This window comes from Notolepis coatsorum (genome assembly GCF_963971535.1).
Source record: "Notolepis coatsorum genome assembly, chromosome: 7".
Lineage (NCBI taxonomy): Eukaryota > Metazoa > Chordata > Actinopteri > Aulopiformes > Paralepididae > Notolepis > Notolepis coatsorum.
The window spans coordinates 79914878-79927537 of NC_140171.1; the positions used below are offsets into that span (position 1 = coordinate 79914878).

Consider the following 12660-nt stretch of genomic DNA (forward strand, 5'->3'; position numbering starts at 1 on the left):
TGTAATGTTTGTGAACAGGAACAGCTCTCTTCCGAAAAACAGGTTATAATGTATTAAATAGGATTATCTCTTTTGAAGGTATGTGTCAGCCTCGTGTTCCTGGTACGGTGGGAGCCGAACCCTTCTCAGCTAAGATCCGCTACACCGGCCCAGACGACCCAGACTACCCCAACCTCATCAAACTCACTATCAACATGCCTCACATGGATGGTCAGTAGTGAACTGTGTTGTAACCTTTGGACAATAATAGAATAGAACAGAATTTACTGTATGTCATTTGGTGGACACTTTTAGCCAAAGTGCCTTGCAGTCCCACGAGTGCATACTTTTAGTAGGATTAAATTCATTTGTAATATTATTTTGGTCTTCATTTACAAAGTTTGACTTCACCAGTGAAGGAAAAAATTACATGTATTTTTTTGACAAGTAGGTTCAGTTCAATTCAGTAGAACTTAATCCCATATGGGACAGACAATCTGAACAATATGAAAAACATTACATTACATCATCACCAAGAAACATTAGAAGAAGAACAATGAGACAGAACAACATTGAGACACGTTATTTTTATTTATTTCTCTCTCTCTCTCTCTCTCTCTCTCTCTCTCTCTCTCTCTCTCTCTCTCTCTCTCTCTCTCTCTCTCTCTCTCAGGCATGCTTCCGGTGATCTCCACGCGACCCCTGTCCAACTTCGAGCTGACCCTGAGCCCGGACGGCACGCGTGTGGGGAACCACCGCTGCTCCAACCTGCTGGACTTCAACGAGATCCAGACCGGCCACGGCTTCATCACCGACACCACCAAGAACCCAGAGATCATCGGCGAGACGTCCCCGTACCAGTACAGCACCGCCATGCGCACCGCCAACTCCCTGCGCTTCTACAGGAACCTGAACCTGGAGGCCTGCCTCTGGGAGTTCACCAGCTACTACGACATGTCAGAGCTGCTCAACACCTGTGGAGGCTCCATAGGCACCGATGGACAGGTGAGGAGATAGCCTCTATACAAGACCTGCGCACGTACACGCACACACACACGCACACGCACACAGATAGAATCATTCTGTTAGATGAGAAGCTTGTCAAACTAAACTGCTCCACAAACTAAACTATTTCAAGTCAAGACATAAAGTTAGAATCGACAACGACCATTTATCGCCATTAAAGTTGCTTCAAGTCAGGTTCCTTAAAACAGGACATATCCAAATGTTTTTTCACACCTCTTATCATTAGTCTACCCCTAAGTCTTTTCCAAATTCTAGGTTTTTTACCTACATCAGGATGTGTGGTCGGGAGGGAACATCTGAGCAAGAACAGGGAGTGGTTTCTCTGCTGTGAAGGTTTCATATGCCCAATCACGCTTATCAACCACCTTTATGTATAGCCTGTGAGGAATCGCTGAATGCTCTGCATTAAAAGCGGATTTGACAAGCTTTCTAGCTTCTCTAGCTCAAGACCACAAGCCTCTCTGTGCCGTGCATAGGTCATAGCTCATTGTGAAGTGTATTGGACTACACACCAACACTTATATCTAAATGATTGCATTATAAGCAAAGCAAACATATTATAACCCCTCAGGTCAACACACCAAAGGTATTGATGGGTGATCATGATACCCTTGTTCATAAAACACTTCACATGTCCTATGTATAATCTGTGATAGAAACCATCACTTCCTGTCACCTGACATTATAGGTAATATGCATTGTTAAGCAAGCAAAATATTTATATAATATAGTTATTAATAAATGGGTACATGTATAGGATTGGTTATAAATGGGGAAAGGGTTTTATAAGGGTGTGTGTGTGTGTTTATGATTAATTGAAAATGGGGGACCCTGATGTAAACAAGATGAAAGTCTTTCTCTGGTCTGCATCCCCTTAACAATTGTGTGTATTGAGCTGTACTGTATTGTACCCATTCTGCAATCTAAAGTGTTCAATCAATCAATCAATTGTGTGTGGGGGTTTGTATGTGCACCCTTGTATGTGTGTGTGTGTGTGTGTGTGTGTGTGTGTGTGTGTGTGTGTGTGTGTGTGTGTGTGTGTGTGTGTGTGTGTGTGTGTGTGTGTGTGAGTATTTGAGTGTGTATCTTATGCATGCAGGAAATGTGTGGTATGTGTGTGTACAGGTAGAGAGCGTATTTACATACAATTCTCTACTCTGACAGTCCTCTTGTGAGAGCAATTTTCACACAGCAGCAATATACACACACTATAGGTGACCCCTGACCTCGTCTCACTGTCCACTCCTACCCCTCTTACAGGTGTTGAACCTGGTCCAGTCCTACGTCACGCTGCGCGTCCCTCTGTTTGTCTCCTACGTCTTCCACTCCCCTGTGGCTGTGGGCGGCTGGCAGCACTTCGACCTGCAGTCGGAGCTCAAGCTCACCTTCGTGTACGACACGGCCATCCTGTGGCAGGACGGCATCGGCAGCCCGCCGGAGTCTGAGCTGCAAGGTAACGTTAACGTTATGAGTTGTCTAGTGAGCCACCACTGCTTTATGAATGTAGAGGAAACAATGGTGTGATGAAAAAACACTGTTGGTCATAAATTATGGAACTCCTGTCCATCTATATTGGGTACAAGTGAGTTAGTGTTTTTAAACTGTGTCTGTGGTTGTTTTCCGTAGGTGCCATGTATCCCACCAGCATGAGGATCAATGAGGAGGGCCGTCTGGTGGTCAACTTCAAGACCGAGGCTCGCTTCAGGGGACAGTTTGTCATGGCTCATCCAGGTAGAGATGTATGCATGTTAAGCTGGTTCATAAACACAGATACACACACACATGCACGCACACTCATACATTTTAAATAGACATATACATATACTGTATAGGATTCAGATATTGACAGAGGTTCAGTATGCTTTTGAGGACATCGTATTGGTACAGAAAACGTAGTCTGCATGGATACCCATTACGCTGGAGATAGAACTAAATCTCACCAGCTGCTTGGCCTTCCTCCCTGACGCGTCTGCAGTCGTCAAGACACTGCCTGCATGTGTGGACACATGCACGCGCACACGCACACACGCGCACACGCACGCATGCACGCATGCACGCACACACACACACACACACACACACACACACACACACACACGCACACGCACACGCACACACACGGACACACACGGACACAGTTAACCCATCCTCTGGGGTCATTTTATACAGCCATATGCCTATTGGATTGCACTGCGGCCCACATCCACTCTCCACATCTATTTGTGGAGTTCCACAGCCGTGGGTCCTTCCTGTGTGAACGCACCAGGGGTCATTCAGCAAATGTCAACATGACCCCACAAGCTTTTATAGTTAGGAAACAAAAGGCACCAACAATCTAGAACCTAGTGCTCCTCACACTATAATGGGTTGAGATGCCAAACAAATCACAGCACTGTTTCTGACTAGGCCCCACATGATAACAGTAGAAAAAGTCCCAAAATATACTCAGAGGTTTAGTTACAACTTGACATGTATGTGTGTGTGTGTTTTCAGGAAGCAGCCTGACGTCCATGGTGATGTGTGCAGACCACCCGGGCCTGACGTTCACTCTGTCTCTGGTCAGGACTGAACCCACCTATAACCAGCCCATGCAGCAGTGGAGCTTTGTCTCTGACTTCGCTGTGAGTTAAACCGATCCATAGAGAAGACTTTTGTTGTGGAGGGTCATAAATCATCATCATCATAAACCTTTATACACTGCAAAACATGTCTTTTTGGACTTATATTGAGTCTTAAATTCTTATTTTCAGAAAACAAGCCTATAATTTCACTTATGATTCAATAATATTATTATCATTCACTTATAATAATGGCAGATCACTCTTGTTTTAACATTCACTTTAGGGCTGCAACTGACGATTATTTTGGTAGTCGACTAATCTGTCGATAATTTTTTCGATTAGTCGACTAATCTAACGATTATTTCTGTCACACCCTCCATCTCTGCTTCCTGTGGGTGCGGCTCCTTTTCCGGGCTCTTAGCAGACTTCTTAGCTTAACATAACAGACCGACAGTACGTTTGGGGGAACTAATGGGATAACTGGGGTTGCAACAAAAGTGCAACTAGGGCTAAAAACATAATGAAATAAAATAATAATAATAATAATAATAATAATAATAATAATAATAATAATAATAATAATAATAATAATAATAATAATAATAATAATAATAATAATAATAATAATAATAATAATAATAATAATAATAATAATAATAATAATAATAATAATAATAATAATAATAATAATAATAATAATAATAATAATAATAATAATAATAATAATAAATAATATAATTATCCTTCTTAGCAGACTTCTTAGCTTAACATCCCTAATGGGATAACTGGGGATGTTGTTTGCTCCTGACAAGAGTCTCAAAGTCTGGGGTGATGGTAGACAAAGCAACTCTGAGGTCATGCTCAATGTCCAATCTGTTCCTCTGCTTTGTCTTCAGCTGGACCAGAGCTGAGAAGCCACTTTCACAAAGATAGGTAGTGCAAAAAGAAATAACAAAAAATAAAAAAATTATTTAATATGACGCATCGACACAAAAATTCGGAGTTGACGAGTTTTTATGATCGACGCCGTCGATTATGTCGACTAATCGTTGCAGCCCTAATTCACTTATAATAATGGCAGATCACTCTTGTTTTAACACTTTGAGTGCCAGCAACGTGTATTGTCGTCTTATCATGCCCCCCTGTTGAGTGCCGACGACGCAAATTGTCGTTTGATTTTTTTATTAGCGATCTGAATTCATATTTCATCAACCGAGTCCGTTGGTACAGCAGACCCTCTAGGAGCTCAGATGGGAAAATACCGCCCCCTATCGTCTATCCCTGTGTAACTGCAGGCCATTCGATTATACTGGTGGATCCCTGTGGGGGGAGCCAACTGGCTCCATTATGCTGGCGAGGGATCTGATGATGAGGGAAGCGATCGCGAGTTGGAAAGCAGCGTGGAATATATATTTACAGCAGCCAATAATCAATCAATAAACACAATCGATATTTGGAATGGCGATCAGGAATTGGAATAATCTTTTTGGAGAACATCTGATCTAAGGTAAAGAGTCTATGTTACCAGTTTTAGGATAATCAGAGCTGTATTCACTGAGATAACAGCGTGTCCCGTATGTGTGTTGAATTGAATACTTTATTTTGACACAAATCGTATGACAAAAAAAACATTTTAAAAGACAAGACAATAACAGTGTTAATAACGCAGGTCAAAAATGGATAAAACACAATAAAGCCAAGGCTTGTTTCCATTGTGGTCCATACATGGAACATAAAAAGGCACAGAAACACAAATGGACATGTACACTGACAGGACGCATTCTAAAAAAAAAATTATAAAAACACCTAACCTGACAACTCATACAGTTAACTAATGTTAAAAGAAAATCCGCAAACCCTTAAAAGCAACTCATGATAAAAGAAATAAAAGCCAAGTTATGATAAAAGAGATAAAAAAAAACATTTTAAGACCAATTTGAGTTGCTGCTGAGCCATGTTTTTAGGGCGGATTTAAATCCGAGAGGGGAGTTCAGGAGTTTTATAAATGTTGGCAGGGCATTCCACATTACCGTAGCCGAGTAAAAAAATGCAAAAAAGTGTATGTGTGTGTGTGTGATGTTGAGGAAATGAGAGAATAGATTTTTCAGCCCGCTTCTATAGCGTGCATAAGTACACATATACTACTATCAATAATCTAGCGTTTATTTGAAAACGATTCATAAATAGGCTGACAAATGACAACGTGTCTAGTGTATTCGAGAATATTCCAATAAATGCCGTTTATGGGGGAATCTTTCTATTTTCCGAAAATTTTCGAGAGAACGATAGTTTTTTGAAATGCTATAAAAAGGATATGAACCGATTAAAAAACAATCCGTTTCGACAATGTTGACTGCAAACAAGTCATTGATAAGCTACGGGCAGATTAGACACATAGCCATAATTTAAAACATAGATTATGCGTTTTTAACGCTAACATTAAAGTGGGTGGCGGCATTCAAGGGGGTAAAAAGGAAAACACGGCCGGCATCGAAAGTGTTAAGGTTGTGTGTTTTGAGAAAATCCTTGAAACAAGCTTTTTTTTATTAGAACAGGTGTGATCTCAGTCCATTGGAAGATTTTTTCACTTCAGAAAATACCATTTTAGGACTTGATTGAATTTATTTTTTTTGTTATGGTGTTGATTTTATGCAGTACAAATGATTAAGTAAACAACTGAATCCTGTCTTTTAGATAATAAGATGTTTAGGAAGACAGGTTACGGGAACTCATTTTAATTGAAAGTGAGAAACACGTGGATTCACCACTGTATTATGAGATGAAAGTACTAACAGTATCCATGTGTCTGTAGGTGCGGGACTACTCTGGTTCCTACACTGTGTTATTAAAGATGAAAGTACTAACAGTATCCATGTGTCTGTAGGTGCGGGACTACTCTGGTTCCTACACTGTGTTATTAAAGATGAAAGTACTAACAGTATCCATGTGTCTGTAGGTGCGGGACTACTCTGGTTCCTACACTGTGTTAATAAAGATGAAAGTACTAACAGTATCCATGTGTTTGTAGGTGCGGGACTACTCTGGTTCCTACACTGTGTTATTAAAGATGAAAGTACTAACAGTATCCATGTGTCTGTAGGTGCGGGACTACTCTGGTTCCTACACTGTTATTAAAGATGAAAGTACTAACAGTATCCATGTGTCTCTAGGTGCGGGACTACTCTGGTTCCTACACTGTGTTATTAAAGATGAAAGTACTAACAGTATCCATGTGTCTGTAGGTGCGGGACTACTCTGGTTCCTACACTGTGTTATTAAAGATGAAAGTACTAACAGTATCCATGTGTCTGTAGGTGCGGGACTACTCTGGTTCCTACACTGTGTTATTAAAGATGAAAGTACTAACAGTATCCATGTGTCTGTAGGTGCGGGACTACTCTGGTTCCTACACTGTTATTAAAGATGAAAGTACTAACAGTATCCATGTGTCTCTAGGTGCGGGACTACTCTGGTTCCTACACTGTGTTATTAAAGATGAAAGTACTAACAGTATCCATGTGTCTCTAGGTGCGGGACTACTCTGGTTCCTACACTGTGTTATTAAAGATGAAAGTACTAACAGTATCCATGTGTCTGTAGGTGCGGGACTACTCTGGTTCCTACACTGTGTTATTAAAGATGAAAGTACTAACAGTATCCATGTGTCTGTAGGTGCGGGACTACTCTGGTTCCTACACTGTGTTATTAAAGATGAAAGTACTAACAGTATCCATGTGTCTGTAGGTGCGGGACTACTCTGGTTCCTACACTGTTATTAAAGATGAAAGTACTAACAGTATCCATGTGTCTCTAGGTGCGGGACTACTCTGGTTCCTACACTGTGTTATTAAAGATGAAAGTACTAACAGTATCCATGTGTCTCTAGGTGCGGGACTACTCTGGTTCCTACACTGTGTTATTAAAGATGAAAGTACTAACAGTATCCATGTGTCTGTAGGTGCGGGACTACTCTGGTTCCTACACTGTGTTATTAAAGATGAAAGTACTAACAGTATCCATGTGTCTCTAGGTGCGGGACTACTCTGGTTCCTACACTGTTATTAAAGATGAAAGTACTAACAGTATCCATGTGTCTCTAGGTGCGGGACTACTCTGGTTCCTACACTGTGTTATTAAAGATGAAAGTACTAACAGTATCCATGTGTCTGTAGGTGCGGGACTACTCTGGTTCCTACACTGTGTTATTAAAGATGAAAGTACTAACAGTATCCATGTGTCTGTAGGTGCGGGACTACTCTGGTTCCTACACTGTTATTAAAGATGAAAGTACTAACAGTATCCATGTGTCTGTAGGTGCGGGACTACTCTGGTTCCTACACTGTGTTATTAAAGATGAAAGTACTAACAGTATCCATGTGTCTGTAGGTGCGGGACTACTCTGGTTCCTACACTGTGTTATTAAAGATGAAAGTACTAACAGTATCCATGTGTCTGTAGGTGCGGGACTACTCTGGTTCCTACACTGTGTTATTAAAGATGAAAGTACTAACAGTATCCATGTGTCTGTAGGTGCGGGACTACTCTGGTTCCTACACTGTGTTATTAAAGATGAAAGTACTAACAGTATCCATGTGTCTGTAGGTGCGGGACTACTCTGGTTCCTACACTGTGTTATTAAAGATGCAAGTACTAACAGTATCCATGTGTCTCTAGGTGCGGGACTACTCTGGTTCCTACACTGTGTTATTAAAGATGAAAGTACTAACAGTATCCATGTGTCTGTAGGTGCGGGACTACTCTGGTTCCTACACTGTGTTATTAAAGATGAAAGTACTAACAGTATCCATGTGTCTGTAGGTGCGGGACTACTCTGGTTCCTACACTGTTATTAAAGATGAAAGTACTAACAGTATCCATGTGTCTGTAGGTGCGGGACTACTCTGGTTCCTACACTGTGTTATTAAAGATGAAAGTACTAACAGTATCCATGTGTCTGTAGGTGCGGGACTACTCTGGTTCCTACACTGTGTTATTAAAGATGAAAGTACTAACAGTATCCATGTGTCTGTAGGTGCGGGACTACTCTGGTTCCTACACTGTGTTATTAAAGATGAAAGTACTAACAGTATCCATGTGTATGTAGGTGCGGGACTACTCTGGTTCCTACACTGTGTTATTAAAGATGAAAGTACTAACAGTATCCATGTGTCTGTAGGTGCGGGACTACTCTGGTTCCTACACTGTTATTAAAGATGAAAGTACTAACAGTATCCATGTGTCTCTAGGTGCGGGACTACTCTGGTTCCTACACTGTGTTATTAAAGATGAAAGTACTAACAGTATCCATGTGTCTCTAGGTGCGGGACTACTCTGGCACCTACACTGTGAAGCTGACTCCCTGCAGCGCCGCTCCCAGTGGGGAGTTCACCATCCCCCCTGTCTGTCACCCCAGAGAGCCTCTCACCTTCGACATGGACATACGCTTCCAGCAGGTCAGCAGCTCACATTCCCACTGAAGAAGTCTGAAACACTGATAATATGAAGGGTTTCGTGGCACAGTGCTATGTACTATTTGTCTATATATAAATAGTTATGTACATTCGTACAAATGCAATATTAACAAATGTAGCCTATAATCCAGAGATGATACTTTTTTGTAGTGAATACTTTGGGATGCCAATCTCTTGAAAATTACCCAAGATCATTTTCCACTTCCATGTGTGTGTGTGTGTGTGTGTCTTCTCAAGGTGTCTGACCCAGTGGCGGCAGAGTTCAGCCTCAACACCCAGATGTTCATGCTGTCCAAGAGGGAGCTGTGGCTGTCTGACGGCTCCATGGGCTTTGGAGAGGGGACAGACTCGGCTTTCTCAGAAGGTAATGCAACACTTCCCCCTGGTGGAATCTCATGAGCATTACACTGAGGATTTCAATCCATCAGATCCAGTAAAAAAGGCTTGCTTACAAATAAATGTTACAATGCTTTACTGTAATTCAAAGACATTTTATTATTGTTATTATTATTAATATGATTATAAATGTATTAATTGAATGACTTCAAAGTTTAGATGGTTGTGTCAGAACAAGTTTCACCTAATGATGATTATTAGTACATTACTTTGCCATCTCTGATGTTCAGAGAATAATAGTCCCTGTATTATTTTCCCCACTCTCACCACTGCCTCCGAGTCCAGGGCCTATCTTTCATCCTCATATCTTATCGATATTGGCTTTTTTTTTTTACCAATATCCGATGTACCGATATTGCCCAACTCTTAATTTCCGATACCGATATATGCGGGGATTCCCCCCCCCCCCCCCCCCAAAAAACGGAATACTTTCAGGTTAGCTCTCTGTCGTGGAATTAACACATAAAACAAATACACAATAACAATAAATAAAATAAGAATTTGTTCTTACTTGCTTGCCTGGGTAAATAAAGGTTAAATAGAAAAAAATAGAAAAATATATATATGTTTTTGTAAACCGATACCGATCATTTCCGATATCACATTTTAATGTCAATATCAGCCGATAATATCGGATATCTCTACTTATTATGCATCATCTCAGGTATTGTGTGTGATCTGCCAGATCTTCTAAGAACAGTGTGTTGGTTCTCCTCCCCGCTCCAGGCTCCTCTATCTTCGGCCGTGTGATGGTGGACCCCGTTCAGAACCTGGGAGACTCCTTCGCCTGCAGCATCGAGAAGGTCTTCCTCTGCACCGGAGCGGACGGCTACGTCCCCAAATACAACCCGACGAATAAGGAGTACGGCTGTCTGGCCGACGCCCCCTCACTGCTCTACAGATTCAAGATCCTGGTACGGTTCACGCAGTTTGTTCGCAAGAGCACTCAGTTCAGGGTTTTGTGGGGACAGAATTGTGTGTGTGTGTCATATCGAACTTTTTACTTAATTACTCAGTCAGCGATGAGATGTTTTCATGATATTGTCTCTATGTCATGGCATCTATCTTATGTGTAAACATTTTGTTCAATGATATACGTAGGTTCTGGCAAAAAATTTCAATGACAAATCTGTGATGTGTCTAACTTGTGTGTGTGTGTGTTCTATAGGACAAGGCCCAGCCAGAGACCCAGGCCACAGCGTTTGGGGATGTTGCGTTCGAGGCCACTCTGGCATTAGACACTCCTGGAGGTCTTCCCCTGGTCAAACAGCCGGGATCAGACGGCTTCACTCTCTCCTCATCAGCACTCTTCCAGGTCTGAACACACACAAAGAATCATTGTGTAGTGTAATGTGTGCCGGGTGCCAGTGTATGGTAGCCATTGAGCCTGCGTAGCCCAAGGTTGGGTGCTACCAGTGGTGGTGAAGGAGGCCATTTCCACCCTACATTGTAAAGCACGTTGAGTGTCTAGAAAAGCACTATATAAATGCAATTCATTATTATTATTATTGGCTCTAACATCCCGTCTGTGCTCCAGGTGGCTGCGGGTCGCGAGTGGTTCATCCACACCATCTACACTGTGCGCTCCAGGGAAAACGCCAACCGCAACATGGGCAAGCGCAGCCTGGAGTACCAGCACCACAGCCTGTCCTCCTTTGACCAGCCTCAGCCCCAGGATGACGCATCCTCCCTGGCCACCCGCCATCGCCGCGCCGCCCCGGCCTTCTCCGCCCCAGAGCTGGCTCAGGACATCGGTGTGGAGAACAGTCGCGGCACCAACATCCAGCACCTTGCCCTGGACCGCGCCGACCGCATGGTGGTCAGCCAGCGGCAGCCCTGGGGCGCCAACCACGACCGGGAGACTTACCTAGAGCGCCCCCTGCTGGAGAGCTCCGGCAGGGACCCGGTGGACTCCTCCACAGTACCCATGCTAGTGGGTCTGGCCGGTCTCATTCTCCTCATCTGCCTCATCGCCACCATCGTCCTCCTCCTGCTGCGGCGCAAGAGGCGGAGCGACAAGACGGACCAGTTCCCTCCCTACGCCACCTCGTCGTCCTCCGCCTACAGCCAAGAGCCAATGAGCATGTGGAACAGCTCGGACAGCTCCGAGGTCTAGAGACACACCCCGCCTCACTCTGAAAGACGATGAGTCTCCACCACAATGCCTTCCAAGCCCAACTCCTTTAGCACTGACAACACACCAAGACCTCTCTAGACAGTACACTACACAAGCGTACATAACAAGAGATTGAGTATTGTGAGGCTTACAGATCCCCTATGAAGCGTTGTGGTTAGCTGTTGCTGTCACTCACCTAATGTACCTACTGTTTATGTATTGTAGGTTTCTGCCCACTGTCTCGTCTGGAGTTATGGCTAGAAATTGGAGCCCCTCCCCCACCCGCCCGCCAAATGTTATCGACCTGCTTCAGTAGTTGTTGCCATGTTGCTGAATATCCCCTTGTAGTCAAGGCTACTAGATGCCTGAAAAGCCCAGTGAAGCCCACCAGCACGGCAAACCTCTTCTCAATTTCATTTCACTAATTTGTATTCTTCTTAAAAGAAAACTAGTTTACCAAGGTGTTTTTATTATTGTAATTCATTGTGTCATTTATTATATTGTCGTTTTGTGGAGAGTAGAGCCAAATGGTTGAATGTTGGGGAATGTTAGTTGAGGCTGACCTTAATGAATGCTGATAAATTCATGTATTTTTATAATATTGACAGTGCACTGTCGTGCTTTAAGAAGCCCTCGGTAGCGTGCCCACTGCAGCATCCCATTATGGTGCTATATTACAAAGGGATTGTGTCATTGTAGTCTTTTGAGAGTGCAGAACTCTCCTAACAGAATTTGTTTTTATACTTTTCTTCCAGTTCTTTTTAGAGAATGTGGTTTAAAATCACACGTCCATAACAAATCTGTGTACATATCAATACTGGACTCTGCAATACAAAACATATATTATCACACCCTGGTGAAACTTGAAAATAATTATTAACCAATACATCTATGTGCTCTGTAAACAAAGTCCTGCAGAAAACAATTGCAAAGTGAAAATTGTAACTATCCTATGATACAAGTGACAGAATGTTAATGTGCCAATTAGTAGTAGACATGTACTGACCAATTCAAATCAAATTGGTGCCTTATTAATTGTGTGACGATTTCAATCAAGTGTTTGATGTATACAAACTACAACTGCCAAATACAAATGTACTTTTCAGAGTCC

The 12660-nt window shown here is 42.5% G+C and overlaps 1 protein-coding gene across 1 annotated transcript in view; it reads left to right on the plus strand.

The window, feature by feature from the left end:
- frem3 (Fras1 related extracellular matrix 3) overlaps positions 1 to 11555 on the plus strand; it is a gene marked incomplete at its 5' end in the record, with an annotated part of 59151 nt that extends 47596 nt beyond the window's left edge. Inside the window, 10 exon segments of the mRNA XM_084319177.1 lie at positions 79 to 210; positions 653 to 984; positions 2266 to 2458; positions 2632 to 2736; positions 3499 to 3626; positions 8885 to 9019; positions 9275 to 9401; positions 10160 to 10347; positions 10602 to 10748; positions 10971 to 11555. Of these exon segments, the coding sequence (XP_084175303.1) occupies positions 79 to 210; positions 653 to 984; positions 2266 to 2458; positions 2632 to 2736; positions 3499 to 3626; positions 8885 to 9019; positions 9275 to 9401; positions 10160 to 10347; positions 10602 to 10748; positions 10971 to 11549 (2066 nt within the window). The 3' untranslated portion in view covers positions 11550 to 11555.
- Between the last annotated feature and the right edge of the window lie 1105 nt (positions 11556 to 12660).